This window comes from the organism of the source record quoted next, unplaced genomic scaffold (genome assembly GCF_019419815.1).
Source record: "Pyrus x bretschneideri cultivar Hongxiangsu unplaced genomic scaffold, Pyrus_bretschneideri_v1 Contig23, whole genome shotgun sequence".
NCBI lineage: Eukaryota > Viridiplantae > Streptophyta > Magnoliopsida > Rosales > Rosaceae > Pyrus > Pyrus x bretschneideri.
The window spans coordinates 4715597-4733825 of record NW_025999535.1 but is presented as its reverse complement, the minus strand read 5'-3'; the positions used below and the strand labels follow the sequence as shown (position 1 = coordinate 4733825).

Genomic DNA, 18229 nt, shown 5'->3' with positions numbered 1-18229 from the left:
GAAAATAAGTGGTGTGTTAATAAAACTACTCTTTTCAAAATGTTCAAATACCCCTTTTTTTTTTAAAGGAAAACTAATGAAAAGGGTTTGAAAACTTTGAGTTTTAACGATAAGGATAAAATAAATGGTAAATTAAATAGTACCAGAATTGATATTTTAGTGTAAAATTATGATTTTTTGTTAAAATAGACAGTACCGCGAGTTTTTCGTTAAAACTCATTTTTTTTAATTAGCATTTCAAAAGAGAGCATTATTATTTATCATAGGATGGTAAAACAGTAAAAATAAAATAATTAAAGAAAGTTTGAAAGAAAGAGGCATATTTTCGCCATCCCACACTAACCAAGTCTGCAACTAGAATTGTGGAAGAGAGTATTATGCAATTAAATTACTTAATAGTTTTACATACTATGCAACAATAATGCAGGTTAAATTGTCAAAATTGAGGGGTATGAAAAAATATTATATTTTCGCACCACATTTTGTTAAGAGTGAAATGAATTTTATTTATCGACCGTCAACTATAGTTACTCGGTTACTACAATCGTGAAATCACATCATCAGCTTCATATAATACGGCATGTGATGTCCATATCATGCCAATTCATGGTTCCAATAAAAATAAAAATAAATCCGATCAGAGAAAGTAGAATTGTATCCCTTGCCTTTCTGGTTCACGTGTATATCTTTTTGGATAAAGAAAACAAAATTCAATAAAGTTGCCCACCAAGACATGTACATGTACCTTTTTAATTCACCAAACGTTATATTCTTCCGTTAAAATTTGGAAATTTTACCGGAGTTTTGTCCCATTTTTATATAGTGGAGTGGTTGAGATCAATATTGCTCCTTCACTTAGTCATTTGCTATTTTGGAGGGAGGTAGATTTTCTGCCTTCATGTTTGGGTGTCTTTCTCATCTTTTCTTATTTATTCAGTCACGATTAAGCCACATTAATATTTTATATTCTTATTATCTCTATAAAAAGTCAATATAAATGTTGATCTGACTTAACCGTGATCGTATAAAATAAGAGAGAATGGGAACGGCACACAAACAGGAAGGCAGACAATCTGCCTCCATTTTTGAGGGTTTAGGTACTGAATTCTGTTTCTCTCTGCACACCTTTATGTTTCTTTCACGTTATTATGCTTTGATTTACAAGAAGTTTAACGAAAAACTTCCGGTACTGTTCATTTTAATGAAAAATCATATTTTTACACTAAAAAATCAATCATGATACTATTTATTTTATTATTTATTTTGTCTTTATTGTTAAAATTTTCATAAATTTTCTTTTGATTTATTCATACAATGGTTTTTCTAGTTTTGGGGATCTATATAATAACCCAGCTGGTTCATGACAACTCTTGCTTAAGTAATAGAAGGCAGTCGTCTGATTAGTCAACAGAATTGATGCCGTTGTCGTTTTATAATCTGATGAGTCAACAGATTCTGATTGCACCTTATAAAAAATGGCATTTTGTCTCTTTTTAATAGAAAAGTATTAATACTTTGACTGATTAATAAATTGAATTTTTTCATCAAAACAATTAATAATAGGTGTGGTGGCAAAAATTCGTGGTATTCAATCTTGATAAATTTGTATCTATAAAATAATTAAATATCTTTAATCAATAACCAAAGCCACGTGCAGGGTTTGACCAATGAATTTCTAATGCTTAAGTGCATTTCTTTAAAAAGAGAGAATTGAGGACTTAATTGCGCAACAAAAATTTATCGAAACTTGGTGGAGAATGGGGTATTTATTGGGAGATAGTCGGCCACATGTGTAGTAATTCCCATGCCATGTGTCGATGTCCAATTGGTCAATGTGTATCATACAAGAATTGTGATGCCCTATGCAGACGTCCAATTGGCCAACATGTGTCACTATCATCTGTTGGATGTATTAGGAAAAAATTATTCCAAGATATTATTAATTAAATAATATCCTGGAATTATCCTTTATGATTCTTGATTAGATTTGATTGTGATTTTTTGCTTGATTGAGTGGATCCTTGATAAGGAAGGCATAAAGATAACCATTTACTTATTAATCATCTTTAATACTTTTGACTTTTCTTCTAGACATGAGAGTTTGGAAAAATTGTAGTTAGCAACTCAGGTTTTCAAGAAGTTGAAGCGTGTAATAAATGTGGGTTTTGCCAATTTAACAAGTGCATCTTCGTCATATGCAGATGAAAGCAGATGAAAGCTCACGTGTCAACTCTAAGATTTTTGGATTAATTTTAAGTATCAAACTCGCCACTCATGGAATCGAATCTGAAACATCTCACTTACAAATTGAGAGTAAAGTATTACTAGACTCTAATGCTACATCCTCGCCCTCTTAGTGTTAATAATATTATTTATTAAAAAAATAAAAAAATAAGATTGTACTATGGTCTAGTCATATTATTCTTCACTTGTGAGTGAGAGACTTTAGATTTAATTCTCACCGAAGACGAATTTGAACCACATTATTACTAGCTTATTGTACTGCTTAACCCACTCCACACCTACTTAATGCATATAATATGTTTTGTTCAAAAAGAAAAATCCCTAAAGGTAAATAACTATTTGTAGGGTTGGTTCGGGTCAAGATCCCGAGCCAAAGCCTAACGCTTGAATACTGAATTGATCCCTTTTAAAAAGGGATTTCAGAACCCGAAACTGAACCGAAATTTCGATATTCTCGAATTTTGGGATTCTTGAAAAATTTTCGACATTTTGGTACTGTTCGAGATTTCAATTCCTATTTGCATTCTTGTAAATGGGTTAATTACACTAACACCTCCTGAGGTTTATCGAGTTTTTACAAAATCACCCCACATTTGAAACATTACACTAACACCCCCTCACGTTTTAATTCACGTTTTAATCCATTACTTAGTCATGTGTTGTACCAAACACAGAATTGTATCATTGTTATCCTCTACATTTCTGTACAATCCAATGCAGTCCAATTCTAATCCGATCAAATCGCAATCACCAATAATCTCCTTGGAGAAAGAAGTCTACACAACTCCCAGGATATCATGGATTTGCAAGTGTACAAAGGACATAAAAATTAGTGTTTATGGAAGAAAAAAGGTGTGTGTAAATCAGTAGCCAAAAGTTATTGATGTCATCATTCTCGGTTGATCAAGCCCTGAGGATCAGTTTTCACTTTTCTCTCGGTTTCTGAGTAACCAAACAAGTTTTTAAAAGTGCAATTTTTTTTTTTTTTTTTTATAATATATCGACACCAGTAGTTAAATATAAACAAAAGTAGATCCAAACATGAAACCATGAAAAGGGTATTTTTAACATTCACTCAAATTCCTGATTAATCTAGAAAACGAACCCAAAAACAAGAAGAGAAAAGTTGCAAGCACGACTGTAAAAAATTTGATCTTGAGAAGTTTATAAGAAAGAAGGCAAAGATTTTACCAGATGCTTAGAGAAGTCACTCACCAAGTCGGACCTTGAAAAACGATTGTTTCTTCCGAGGACCCTTCCGTGCCATTGGAACCCTTCTGTTCTACGATGCCCTGCAGAGATTTTCAAAGTTGAAAGCTTTCTAGGAATACATGGCTGCTCCGTGTAGCTACAGTTTTCCTTTTCCTTTGTCCCCTTGTTTTTCTTACAGCATAACTAACCATTTACGGGTTTCGACTTCAAGTCTAGGCTTGTTAGCGTAGATTATCACTTTTACTTCAAAAAAAAGGAACATAAAACTATTTAGGTAGGTTTTGACCTAAAAAAAAAAAAAAAAACTATTTAGGTAGGTTTGAAACATATCTATGCTTAATAAATTGCATTCACTCACCTTTTACCAAAAGAAAATTAATGCAATTGAATTGAATGGTCAAATCATCATCTGACACGATTATATTTCGATTTCCAAACGTTGTTAGACTTATTTATTCTTAACATTATTCTCTACAAAAATGTTCTTTTGAAGGTACATTGAGGCTGGCAAGTGACCATTTACCACAGTAATAGAAATGAGTTGAGCAATTGCATATCGACGTTGATTCAAACCTCGTCAGTAATTAATCTAACATCTAATTTAATAAAATTTATCATTTGACAAAAAAAAAAAAAAAGGTAAATTGAGGCCGAAGCCCAAACAAGAAAAACTACAAACCGGTTACTAAGTAGCCGATAGGCAATTGCCGCCCAATAACATCGTCTAGGTTCCAAAAGAATGCAAAATAGTATTCGCACGACTTTAACCCGTTATGATTTAAAGAAGAATTAAATGACACAGATAATCGATGAGTGTTTAAAAAAGAGTGCGAAAATTATTTCTTAAAATTCATTTACAAGGGAAGGGCTAGCATGACTAGCCGCAAGAATAAGTACTCCACTCGCAAAGGAGATCACCGGCACACCAAAAAAAATAAAACACCACTAGTAATGTAAAATTTTGTCCTCGGATTTCACTGCTTTAATTTTATATTTCTTTTTGTGTGTTGATTTGAAGGGGTTGGCACGTTATTTGCAACTTTGTATTTATAGTGCTATTTGCTTGCTGGCCATGTTGAAAGATTATTTGCCGCAGCACCAAAGCAATCAAAAATAATATTCATCAGAATATTATCCTTAATAACTTCACAGATTGCCATCCTCTCGAACTTGTTTGTGAAATCAAGACCACGTATAATCCCAACTTTATCTCCGATCATCCCGTTGTTATCACTAAACCAATAGCACATTAGGGACATGCACGGCATTAATCAAACCCCACTCATATTGCTAATTTCTTCAAATTGGACTCTTAATTGCATGGAATAGGTCTCTAAATACAAGTCTTCATGGCCTCACGCTGCATGCAAATGCAATCCCTTTCTTTTGACCAATAACCCCATCCTTCATATCCTTGTGCTGATCTCCTACTCCAAGCTGTCCCAATCTACATGTCCAGTGCTAGCAAACCCAAGTTAACTTGAACTCTGTTATTGCTTCCAAATTGGACATAATTTGAATCCCATTTATCTTGCATAAGAAAACGTTGGGACAATTCATTATTAAAAGATAATTATTATGATTAAAAACCATAATATTATCCCCTAACAACAACAACATTATCTTAACTTTCTCATCCGATGGTGTGGAACTATACTCACTCAATGGCCTTAATTGCACGAGTAAATGATGTAATTTTAGATCCAAACAACAACTTTGCTCCAAGCCTTACCCGCAAAGCGTCTCTAGAGCTCCACTTAACCCAACCCATACCAAAATTTCAAGCAATTAGAATACTAAAAGTGAAATGATAATCACATTTTTCTCCCTCTATTTACTCATGTTTAATTGTTTTTTTTTTTTTTTCGTTATTTAACATTTTCCCAAATTTGAACTTTTCCAAAATTTGCTGGTTATATCTACTATTTTTCTATGATTCTTAAATAGGCATACAATAAAAAAATTCCTTATTATTGAATTTTCAAAACTTGATTAGTTAGCATTTCAAAAGAGCGTATTATTATTTATCATATGATGGTGAAACAGTAAAAGTAATATAATTAAAGAAAATTTGAAAGAACGAGATACATTTTCCCCAACCCACGCTAACTCCAAGTCTGCAACTAGAATTGTACAAAGTTGAATAATTGGAATCTAAATACCAACACATTCACATTCATTGGTGTTACCTAGTTATTTTAGCTTACCCTATATAAACACCAACACATTTATGTATTAGTTATTTATCATCTAAATGATGTAGAACAAATAACTGAGTGAATTGAAGAGGAAATAGACCAACGAAAGTCGAAGGGACGCATTAGAAATTTGCAATTTTGACGTCCGAGTTCCGATTTGGGTCATGATACTTTTGGAAAAGAGAGTTTACTATTACATTCAGGATCCCAGAATCAAATTGGCCAACATTGCTTGTATCAAAAACAGAAATTGAAGACCTGTGAAAAAAATACTAAGCACTTAGAGACAGAAGAGTGGCTGGGGTAATTAAATTAAATTACGTCATCCTTCAACCAAAATAGATAAGCTAATGGTGATACTGCAGTCACAACATTTTTACAAGAACACTACTTGGCTACAAGAACACAACATTTTTACAAAGGATGGTAAATTTGTGACGTGAAACTCTGGGATCAACTAGCTTTCAGCTTTAACATTAGGGCCAGCAAGCACCACACGACACTTGTTGCCTCTCACTGCTCCTTTTTTGAAAATATGAACACGCATCAAACCTTGCTTCACAAACTCAAAAATCATGGTGTCCCCGGGTGAAATTCAGTTCGCCTTCACGCAGTCTGTCCAACCTGTTGAAATGTCCAAGTGATCAGTAGAATTAGGCCTTCTGATTCTGAGTTGAATAAGCCATGAACGCCCAGCTGGATCTTGAAGCGTTACAGTATTCTTTGACATAAGGCCTTCATCTACGGCTAGTTGCTTCGGGATCCTCTGCAATGTGGAACATCTTGGATAACTTCGCTTGAAACTTGACTGTGAAACTAAAAATGAAAAACATATTCGAGCTAGAAGAGTTTTCATGTAAACGATTCTATATCTTTGTACTCAATCCTAAAACTTATAATACAGTCCACCCCTAAAAAGAAGTCGAATTTGGAAGAAAAGTTCCTTGAAATGTTTCTCCAATTAACTGCCACACTGCAGCCACTGTAGTTTTAAAAGGTATACCAAAGATATCTGTCACTATTTTTCAATCGCAATAGCGAAACTTGTTCAGAATACAAATTGAATTAGGAAATGAGTGACAAAGTACTCACCACGCGTTGTAGTAAATGTTTCTTGTATGAAAATGCTAGAAAACATTTATTCTCTGATTTCAACAAGACAGATCCAGTTGATGTATCTTCTACATAATAATGTCTTTTCCTAGAAATGAGGTAATTGCCTGCAGAATCCGAAACACAATTTAAGGAGTGAAAAAAAGTTAAGATATCAGATACAAATCTTCGCCAAATGCAGAGAACAAAAACAGAGCTTAACTTACCACTTCTGCTAGTCGTTCTGATTTCGCGCTCTTTGCTATAGTTTTCAGTGTCAAGATCAACATTTTCATCTTTTGCTCGAGCTTGATTTTCTGTATTCATCTTGGCTGCTTCGACATCTTTCTCGCACGCACTCCTATCATAGATTTTGACATTAAACTTTGTTTCACCATCATAATCAAAAACCAAAAGATCCCCAGATTCTAAATGATTGTCCTTCACAAAACCCTGCCAACCATTGCGGAAGAATAAGCCATTCTCCCTGTCTTCCAATTCCACAGTTCTTCGTATTCCGGTAGGGCCTCTAAGGTCACATTTGCAAAGTGGTCGTCTATTGAAGTTCTTCCTAATAAACGTAGGTGGTATACGCTACAAAATTGAATAACCAATGCACTTAAGATCACATTCACAAATATTGTTTGTAATTTGACAGATCAAATCAGAAAAATTATTGCAAACAGAATTCGAGTTGTATAACATGGTAATTAATGTCAAACAAAAATAATCAAGCATTTGGAAATTATTTAACCAAATCTTTGTGAACTTGACTACAGTTGATGAAATAATAACCATTGTTGCTAACATTCAGAGTAATGTTGAAAATTTGGGGATCCATAATATTTGATTAAATAATTTTCACAAAGATACAAAGAACAAAAAACCCTGAACTCACGCATGAACCACGAAAGGGATATCAATTTTCTGCAGAAATTTAATCTAACACATGCAGAAAAGTGAAAAGGAATCCACAAAATTATAAAAAAAAAAAATAAATAAATAAATAAATAAATAAAAAGCACGAACAAATTTGTCCATGATGGTTATCCAAAAGAACCCACAAAAGTGAAAAATAAAAGACACAAACAAAAAAAGTTAAGATGTTGAAAAGTGAAGAGGAAGGGAGGATGGATTTTACCAGACCCAGAGAGAAGTCACCAAAGAGGATCTTGAAAAATGATGGTTTCTTTGGCTTCCTAGCCATTTGAACCAACCGTGCGTGTCGTCAAGAATTCGAGAGTACCAACTGGCTGCTTAATTTTACTAAAAGAAGAAAGAAGATTTCAAAATTTCGACAAACAGCAACTTTTTTATGGTTCTTAATTAAAGTGAGAGAGAATCAGAGTCATAATTTTCGACCTGCAGCTGTTACTCAGTTTTTCTACTTAGATGCTTTTTTTCATTTCGGGAGAGATTTTTTAGAATGATTGGAACACTAGATCTAGGCCACACTTAAAAGAAAATTTAGCTACACTAATATAATGACATATGATTTAACACTCCATGTTCTACCTACATTGAAAATCTGTCCAGCTAGAGTCAAGTCGCTGCTGTCTTTTTGTTTGATTGTTTGTTTGCTTTCTTCTGCCATGTGTTCAACATGCACTTACAACTCATATTCTCTCAGGACTTGGCTTCTCTGCCCTTCCACTTCCCATACACTCTTATCATCTTCTATTTGTACAGTCACAATTAAGTCACGTCAACATTTTATATTACTATTGATTTTTGTCTTATTATCTCTATAAAAAAATCAATATAAAATGTTGACGTGGCTTAACCGTGACCGTACAAAATAGGAGGCGATGAAAGTGTATGGGGAGTAGGAGGGCAGAGAAGTGTGTGTGTGTTTGTGTGTGTATTTTAACAAACAATAGTATATACAAAAGAATAGAGCAATGGACTAAACTTTATAATGAACTTGCCATAATAATAAGTGGCTAAGCCTTTAATATAATTTTTGAATCTTCTAATGTGGGGTTTTACTTTTACCTGTAGAGCTATATCTAAAATCAAATATGACCTTGCATATGTTAAGGAAAATATCTCTATTACTTAGTCAATATTGTAAATTGATATTGTAGTTATTTCCTTTCCTATTTAGTTTCTGATCAAGCCTTACTTGTAGGCAATAGTTTAGGATCTCATTGACCGAATGGTTGTATAAAGCTGTAAACCTAGTTGTTGAATAATATACAATATATCACAATCCTATTCTGTGATTCTTATGATGGTACCAGAGTGATTGATATCTGGGAAAATAAACAGCAAACACACAAACACCAAAACAACCCTAGCAAACCATAGCCATGGGTGATAACGCAGACACGAAGTCAACTTCCTCGAGCATGACTTCACATCTAAAGTGGGAGAGTCCTAACCACCCACTTTATCTCCATCATTCAGATCAACCCGGTGCAGTACTTGTGCCGCAGCCATTGGTGGAAGATAATTACAGTACATGGATTCAATCCATGACCATGGCCTTAACGGTCAAGAACAAATTAGGGCTTGTTGATAGGACTGTCAAGAAGCCGAGTGAAGATGAACATGAAGAATTGCAGCAATGAAATCGCTGCAATAATCTGGTTAAAACATGGCTCTTAGGATCCATGTCAAAAGAAATCTCAAGCAGCGTCATCAACTGCAAGGATGCAAGGCAGATGTGGCTTGATCTACAAGAACGGTTTTCTCATGCAAATATCGTTCAATTATTTCATGTAGAAAACGAGATCCATGATTGTGTACAAGGTAACATGACGGTGAGTTCATACTTTACCAAACTAAAGGGCTTGTGGGACGAGCGTGACGTACTATGTTCCATTCCTGCATGTGGCTGCGATACAAAGAAGGAAATCATCTCTTATGTTGAGACCCAGAAAACAATAAAATTTCTCATGGGTTTAAGTGATTCCTTTTCCACTGTCCGTAGTAATATCCTTCTCCTTGAGCCTTTACCCACAGTGAACAAAGCTTACTCTCTTGTTCTTCGCCATGAGAAGCAGGCGGAAGTCTCAAGTGGAAAAAATACCCCTCAACCTGAAGCAGCAGCTTTTGCTGTAAAGCATGGTGGACGCGAGCCTGAAACCGAGGATGGTGGTCCTCGCTGTGGCAAATGTAACAAGACGAACCACATCACCAAAAATTGTCGTGCCCATCTCAAATGCAATTTCTGTGGTTGGAAAGGTCATACTTTCGAATATTGCCGCAAACGCAAAGCAGCTGCTGAAACTGAACAAAGCCGTTCATCAACTTCCAAGGGCAATCAAGTTGCCGTGCATGACAAGAAAGATGGGATGCCAAGCTTTCCCTTTTCCCAAGAAGATTGTAAGCAGATCCTTGCCATGTTAAACAAAAATCGTTCCTCATTTGCAAATCACGTGGGTAACTCTTCGACTCATGAAGAACTCTCAGGTAAAGCATTTTCCTTCATGCATAATGGCATTAAAAATGTTTGGATCTTGGATAGTGGTGCAACGGACCACGTTGTTTGCAGTCCTCATTATCTCACATCATCGAGGCCAGTTACAAATCACACTATTGAACTTCCAAATGGTTCCCTTGCCACGGTCACTCACATTGGACAAGTGGTCTTCTCTCCCACACTTGTGCTTGATAATGTTTTGTGTGTCCCATTCTTTACCTTAAATCTGATATCCATTAGCAAACTCGCATACGATTCCCTTTATATTACCATCTTCCTAAAACAGTTTTGTGTCATACAGGACCTACGCTCGGGGAAGATAATTGGGACGAGAATTGAACGGGGGGGCCTCTACTATCTCGACCCATCAAAGAAAGGAACATGCAACACCATTAGCACAACCAATCATCACCTTTGGCACCAACGCCTCGGCCATCCATCCAAAACTGTTTCTATGTCATTTCCTTTTTTTAAATCCAGTTTTTGTGATTCAAATAAGTGTGTCATTTGTCCTTTAGCCAAGCAAACAAGAGCACCATTTTCTCTAAGTTCCATATCCACTAAATCTTGTTTTGAATTGATACATGTTGATATTTGGGGGGGATATCACGTTCCTTCTATTTCTGGTGCAAAATATTTTCTCACTATCGTTGATGATTACACTCGGAGCACCTGGATTTACCTCATGAAATATAAATCTGACACACAGCAGCTTCTTGTGCAATTTGTTCACTTGGTTGAAACCCAATTTAATACTAAAGTCAAAATCATTCGTAGTGATAATGGTCCCGAGTTTAAACTTGATAGTTTTTATGCAACGAAAGGCATTGTCCATCAAACCAGCTGCGTTCACACACCACAGCAAAATGGTGTTGCTGAACGTAAGCATCGACATTTATTAAATGTTGCCCGAGCTTTGCTTTTTCAAGCCAACATGCCAAAACGTTTTTGGGGGGACGCCATACTCACTTCAGCCTATCTCATCAACCGCACCCCCACACCTCTTCTCCATGGGAAGACACCTTATGAAATGTTGTTCCAAACAGCACCCAGTTACACCCAATTACGTGTTTTTGGTTGCTTGTGTTTTGCTTCCACTCACGCATATAAACCTTCCAAATTTGATCCTCGTGCCCGTCATTGTGTGTTTCTTGGGTACCCATATGGCCAAAAGGGTTATCGACTTTTTGATCTTCATCTTAACAAAATTTTTGTTTCCTGGGACGTGCTCTTTTTCGAAAACCATTTCCCTTATCATTCTGACACTTCTGCTGCTCAACCACAGTCCACTATCCCAACCCACCACTTATCTCCCTTTGTTGAAGATCCCTTCCCTGTCCCACGACCACTACTACCTACCCCCTCCACTGACCTTTCCACATTATCCGAGCCTCATTCTCCATCACCCGCGCCTTCACCCCCCCCACACACCCTCTTCTCCTTCGCCACCTTCTACACCACCACCTGCACCATCTCCTGACATCACAATCCTACCCTCTCATTCTCCAGTTCAAACTGTCCCCCCCACTCCACCCTGACGTAGCACCCGCCCCACAAAACCCTCTTCCTTTTTGCAGGACTTTCATGTCGAGGTTGCTCTCCCGTCCAGGCCTGCTCCCACATCTTCTATGAACGTGGCTCTTTCATCTTCAGGTACTTCTCACCCTCTTTCCACTTATTTGTCCTACGACCGCCTCTCCTCTCAGCATAAAACCTACACCACTAATCTTTCCCTCTTCAGAGAACCTACCAGTTTTTCACAGGCCATCCGTGATCCCCGCTGGCGTGATGCCATGCAACATGAAATTGCTGCTCTTCAAGCCAATCATACATGGACACTCGTGGCTTTGCCGTTGCACAAACGTCTCATTGGTTGTAAATGGGTTTACAAGATCAAACTCAAACCTGATGGCACCATTGACCGGTACAAAGCCCGCCTCGTTGCCAAGGGTTACAGTCAAATTGAAGGTGTTGATTACCGAGAAACCTTTGCTCCTGTCGCCAAGTTAACCACAGTTCGTGTGCTTCTCAGTGTCGCCGCTATACAAGGTTGGCATCTTCATCAGCTAGATGTCAACAATGCTTTCTTAAATGGTGATCTTGACGAGGATGTCTACATGACCTTGCCTCCTGGTTTCGAACGAAAGGGGGAGACTCGAGTATGCAAGTTGAATAAATCCCTCTACGGTTTGAAGCAAGCTTCACGGCAATGGTTCATTAAGTTATCCCATGCTCTGAAGGCTGCTGGATTTCATCAATCACGGTCCGACTATTCATTATTCGTCCGAAGTCGTCATGGTAACTTCATTGCTTTACTAGTATATGTTGATGATGTGATATTAGCAGGGAATAATCTGCATGAACTTGAAGAAACCAAGCAGTTCCTCTCTCAGCGTTTCAAACTGAAAGACTTGGGGCAACTCAAGTATTTCTTGGGAATAGAAGTTGCACGATCAAAGCATGGAATTACTATATGTCAACGTAAATATGCTCTCGAAATATTGGAAGATGTTGGATTTCTAGGCGTTAAGCCTTCTCGGTTCCCTGTGGATCCGAATTTGTCACTCACACAAATGGAAGGAAAGGAGCTGAATGATCCTTCATCGTATAGACGACTTGTGGGGAGGTTAATATACTTGACCATAACAAGGCCTGACTTGGCTTATGCTGTTCACATGCTAAGTCAGTTCATGGAGAAACCTCGGCAACCACACCTTGATGCTGCGCACAAGGTTCTCAAGTACATTAAACAAGCACCTGGTCAAGGGATTTTTCTTCCTTCCACAGGCTCATTGCAGTTACAAGCATTTTGTGATGCTGATTGGGCTAGATGTCGAGATACTAGAAGGTCGATAACGGGGTACTGCGTTTTGCTCGGTCACGCACCTATTTCTTGGAAAACTAAGAAACAAACAACAATATCTCGTTCGAGTGCAGAGGCTAAATACCGTTCCATGGCCACCACATGTTGTGAAATCATATGGCTGAAGAATATTTTGAAGGACCTAAGAGTGAATCATTCTCAGCTAGTCAAGTTGTTTTGTCACAATCAAGCAGCATTACACATTGCTTCAAATCCTGTTTTCCATGAACGAACAAGGCACATAGAAATCGATTGTCATCTAGTACGAGAAAAGATTCAAGAAGGAATGATACGCACGGCTTACATACGGACCAATGATCAACCAGCTGATATATTCACTAAGCCGTTGAGTTCAACACAGTTCGAAGTTCTACTTGGCAAGTTGGGTGTCATTAACATACACTCCAACTTGAGGGGGAGTGTTAAGGAAAATATCTCTATTACTTAGTCAATATTGTAAATTGATATTGTAGTTATTTCCTTTCCTATTTAGTTTCTGATCAAGCCTTACTTGTAGGCAATAGTTTAGGATCTCATTGACCGAATGGTTGTATAAAGCTGTAAACCTAGTTGTTGAATAATATACAATATATCACAATCCTATTCTGTGATTCTTATGAGCATATGATTGAGTTTTGTTGGTGGATTGCACAATAATGGTTAGTGGGAGGCTAAAATATTTCTGTAAGTTTTTTCGGCCTCCAAAATAATAGATTATCAAGCAACCAGCTGGTTTTTTTTTTTTTTTTTTTTTTTAATGTCAAATATAGCTCACTACTAAAATCTCCTTTGCTATATTATCTTTAAGGGATATTATACGCGTACTCTTGTAGTCATCGCTATAAAGATTAAGACAGTCACGCGTGACATTCGTTGAAGATGCAAAAGTGCTCGGCAAATCAGATCCTTTTTATTAATCTTCATTAAATAGTAAGTGAATTTCTCTTATTGAAGTCACCTACCTACCTGCTATAGGAAATTGCTTGCCAGAACAACCAGTTAATGGAAACATGCATGCATCTTCTCCAGCATCCAGACACTATTTTTCTCTGCAATATATAACTTCCTCAAAATTCCATAATCTAGTCTAAAATGGTTGCCATTGCGGTCTACGTTGTGAACTAGTTTTGTGTGACCATTTAGACCAAAATTGCATCTGCGTTACGAGGTAAATCCAGTTGAGTCCATTTTGTGCGCAGCGTGACCACCAAAAGTAGGACAGTTTGGCAAGAAAGACCGCAGATTAAACCAATCCACAACCCCTGCACCAGAAGAAATCAAGCACAAAATGTGAACTGAGTTAGATACATAAACAAAAAAAAATCATCTACTAGCTAGCTGCTTGTTCCACTTCTGTGTTCAGCTAAAGAATTAATAATGTTAGTACTGAGTGTGCAGATGCCCGGACTTTTTTATAACAGGTCTGCGTCAAACAGCAGTGATTCGAAACACTTCTTTTTACACTATTTTGGAAACCCAAGGTTCAATCCTATGGGGGTGTAAAATTAAGCTACAAGTTTAATGGTCTCACCTTAGCATATAGTTTCAACTTAAATGCAAGAACACCTGCAATTGTCATGCCAACCAAATAGAATGTTCCCAAGTTTACATACACAGCCAGGTGCTGCCACCCACATCCTCTGGCCACACCTGAAATACCGAAAATTCGCTCTCATAGATACTCGAGAAATAGAAGGCAAAGAGAATAAGTTCAAATGCAAAGTAGCAGATGGACAACCCCTAATAGAAGTGGATGATGATTCGGACCTGATAAGACGCCTTGGAAAGAATCAGCAATTATAGAAATTGCAAGCAACGGTGTCATGGAAGCAAATAGTTTTATTATTACGCTGCTGTCGCTGAAGGCGCCGGCCCATAAATTGTGACCAAATGCCAGAGCCAGATCAACGATGAGTGCGAGAAGTACAGAGAGCTTAAGAGTCACAGCCATTGCATTCTTGGCTTTCTCAGGATTGCCTGCTCCCAATTCATTTGATACCCTTGTGCTACAAGCAAGAAAAAAGTAATATTTGATTCAATGTGTGAAACAGAATGTAGAATCGAAAAACCCGAAGTGATTAGTTAAACTTGGAATTTATTGTTCTACCAACCTTGCAGCAGCACTGAGGCCATATGTAATCATGTATGCAATTGCTTCTGTATTCACACTGAAGATATGATTAGATTAGGAAAAATCTACTTGAGTCGATCGAGCGAAAAATTATAAGTTTAGAGCTAGCCGAATGCTTACCAGATTGCAATTAGGGAAGTGTTTTGTTCAGCTTTTGGCATTACTCCTGCCATGAACACCAGAATCTCAAAGGCCCAATACTCCAAACTGGAAAGACGAAAAAAATGAAGACATGAATACTTACAGATTCTATCTCACATACTCTGAAAAAGAGTAAAGAAAAATTGAAGAACACTTACCATACCATTGCTGCAGAGGGTAGGGCAAGTTTGAAGTTGGTGAGGACGTAATTAAATGATTCTAATGTAAACCCTTCCCACGTATGCTCAAACTTCTTTGCGCACAAAACGTACGTGGCCAACATTAGCATTGATATCCATATTGAAATCGAAGCTGCCAGCGGAGCTCCCACGTAACCAAGACCTGTCCAACGTACCAGGCCATACGCAATGCCAACATGAAGAACCACTGGGATCACCGAGAAGTAGACCAATGGTATGACAACGGATTGCGTCTGAAGAAATCTCAAAATATTGTGCAGGAAGCCATATGCAAACAACCCCGGAATCAGAAATTTCATATAAAGCGCTGCATATTTTGAGATTTGAGGGTCTTGGTGAATTAAGATAAGTATTGGTTCTGTATAGAACCAGACTACGGATACAATGATAGAGGCCAGGAAAGAAATGATGGAAGAGGCTTGTAGATAAATCCCCAGCATTCTATATAACTTTGCGCCGAATCCTTGCCCACACAACGTTTCCAGAGCTCCACTTAATCCAACCTAAACCAAGAAAGAATAATAGACAAAGAAAACAGTTCAAAGAGTAGGCCTGCAGTCTATTAATTGGCACTATTCTTTGCCTTTCTAAAGTACCAAAAACAAAAAAACAAAAAGAAGCAGAACGCTTGATTTAGAAAAATTGAAGGACAAAGCAAGTGAATTGAAACAGCCATGGAAAACATATTTTAAGAAAGCAATACTCTAAAAACCGTATACACTAATATGCACGAAGAAATCTGGTTACAAACTATTAAACAAAAATTGAACTGGATGAAGATGGAGCGATTCAAGTGAGATCCACTGTAAATCCAACTTTCTATTCACTCGTGGAATTCTATTAATCAGATATTATGCAAACCCTTTCTATACTAATAGAATAGAACCTTGCTCCATTTAATCTAATAAAAGTGAATTTTTTTTTATAAGTTTGTTGAAATTGAAGAAGTTCTATATTGCATAAATTGACCTATATTTATTTGTCCACTATCACTATGTTACGTAAGAAATTTAAAAAAGGCTGGATTCGATATTTCGATACAATAAAAAACAATCAAACTTATTTTCCAATTTTATTCCAAAGTGATTCAAAGAGAGTTTCATTTTGTGAATGAAGTTATAAATTACTTTATTTATAATTTCTAATGTTCTATATATGCATATAGTTAGTTATATACATATATTAATTCAATCAACTCAAGAGTTGACCGATGAATCTATTGATTAAAAAGCTTGAGCTGGGTAAATATCACAGATGATTAATTGATAACAAAGAATAAGCCACATATAAATCACGATTTAGTATTTCTTTATTGTTTGTTTGTGTCTCCAATCGTAATCTTTATTAAAAGTTCGTAACCAGTTTTATTTGTGTATTCTTGATTACTGTTCAATTAGTTTTCCTAACAACACATACATGGAGAGAACATGATATACAGAGAGAGTGAGAGAATCACCTTACCATGAAAGCGAAGCCGGTGACGGTGGCCCAAGAATTGGCGAGGGTTGCACCGGCAAGCTGAAGCTCACCAAGATGGCCGGCAAACATGACCGAAATCAAAGGGATCATGTAATAGCAAACATTCGTCAGAATCATTGGCAACGAAAACAACACCTGATTTTTTGCCTCCTCCACGTCCAGCACCTTGTTCCACCACCCCCCTTTTGCTCCTCCATGACCACCTGCCTCCAACAACGGCATCGTATTATTAGTGTTTGCTACCATGTCTCCGTTCTCCATTGTTGTCTAGTCCTTCAAGTTTTCTTCTGCTCTGCAATGTCGATATGGACACCTATTCATATCTGGAATTGTCAAGATCTCACATGAGTGAGTTTTTAGATAAAGAGATGGGGAGGGTGAGGCAATATATAAAAAAAGGGACAGAAGCTGCCACGGTGCCACCTTGACCGGCCATTCGTTCCAGGATAACAAACGGGTACACCATCACATAGTATTCTGTATCAATAAAAACAAAAATATTTAGACAAAAACTTACATGCGATTGATGGTTTTGAGGCAGGAATGGAGGCAAGCAACATGAATTGAGTACAACAAATCCGTCTGACACCAAGTGGTTGGGATTTCTATTCCATTCCGCACATTTTTTTACAATGTTTATACACTCATATTTAAAATTTTGGATCAAAATTTTGTGAGATTGACTCTAGATGAGTAACAGAAAGGGATGCAAATTTTGGATTTGTGCTCTCCCAGTAACATAAACCAACAATCGAATGTCATATAGTTGACCTTATAATTAGCATTTACATGTTTAATGAGAGTCTTGAAATTTAGAGGTGTGGTGAGAATGAACAATAAGGAAATGTTGAATGTATGTGAACAATGAGGGTAATATAGAAAAATAAGTGGTGTGTTAATAAAACAACTCTTTTCAAAATGTTCAAATACCCTTTTTTTTAATTAGCATTTCAAAAGAGAGCATTATTATTTATCATAGGATGGAAAAACAGTAAAAATAAAATAATTAAAGAAAGTTTGAAAGAAAGAGGCATATTTTCGCCATCCCACACTAACCAAGTCTGCAACTAGAATTTTATTAGTCGACCGTCAACTATGGTTACTCGGTTACTACAATCGTGAAATCACATCATCAGCTTCATATAATACGGCATGTGATGTCCATATCATGTCAATTCATGGTTCCAATTAAAAATAAAAATAAAAAATAAAAAACCAATCAGAGAAAATAGAATTGTATAA

General features: G+C 36.8%; 2 protein-coding genes across 8 annotated transcripts; both read right to left on the bottom strand.

The window, feature by feature from the left end:
- Positions 1-5904: 5904 nt before the first annotated feature.
- LOC103947597 (protein DETOXIFICATION 19) lies at positions 5905-18064 on the bottom strand. Of its 7 annotated transcripts, none has more exons than XR_007258867.1 (11): positions 17505-18064; positions 16970-17300; positions 15467-16011; positions 15288-15374; positions 15148-15204; positions 14804-15042; positions 14568-14686; positions 14003-14298; positions 6974-7340; positions 6747-6874; positions 5905-6636 (listed from the first exon to the last, which is right to left on the bottom strand). XR_007258867.1 is itself a non-coding variant. In XM_009358512.3 (7 exons), the coding sequence occupies exons 1-7, from the start codon at positions 17246-17248 to the stop codon at positions 14176-14178; spliced, it is 1449 nt and encodes a 482-aa protein (XP_009356787.2). In that variant the 5' UTR covers positions 17249-17434; the 3' UTR covers positions 13925-14175. The 7 variants fall into 7 exon arrangements, 1 of the variants encoding a protein (XP_009356787.2); XR_007258865.1 differs by having other exon boundaries at positions 16970-17310; positions 17505-18063; XR_007258864.1 differs by lacking the exon at positions 17505-18064 and having other exon boundaries at positions 16970-17434.
- On the bottom strand, positions 6250-7953 carry LOC125478144 (B3 domain-containing protein LOC_Os12g40080-like). The gene is made up of 4 exons (XM_048585929.1): positions 7888-7953; positions 6974-7340; positions 6747-6874; positions 6250-6420 (listed from the first exon to the last, which is right to left on the bottom strand). Exons 1-4 carry the CDS (start codon positions 7951-7953, stop codon positions 6250-6252), a joined length of 732 nt encoding a protein of 243 aa, XP_048441886.1.
- Positions 18065-18229: the final 165 nt, after the last annotated feature.

Bases quoted from the DNA above. Each gene is read 5' to 3' on its own strand.
- LOC125478144 (XM_048585929.1), bottom strand. From the start codon at position 7,953: ATGGCTAGGAAGCCAAAGAAACCATCATTTTTCAAGATCCTCTTTGGT. The intron at 7,341-7,887 runs GTAAAATCCATC...TCAATTTTGTAG, and splicing joins GTGACTTCTCTCTGGGTCTG to CGTATACCACCTACGTTTAT. The intron at 6,875-6,973 runs GTAAGTTAAGCT...CGGATTCTGCAG, and splicing joins CAGAACGACTAGCAGAAGTG to GCAATTACCTCATTTCTAGG.
- LOC103947597 (XM_009358512.3), bottom strand. From the start codon at position 17,248: ATGGAGAACGGAGACATGGTAGCAAACACTAATAATACGATGCCGTTG. The intron at 16,012-16,969 runs GTAAGGTGATTC...TTCTTGGTTTAG, and splicing joins TCACCGGCTTCGCTTTCATG to GTTGGATTAAGTGGAGCTCT. The intron at 15,043-15,147 runs GTTGGTAGAACA...TCTTGCTTGTAG, and splicing joins GGCCTCAGTGCTGCTGCAAG to CACAAGGGTATCAAATGAAT.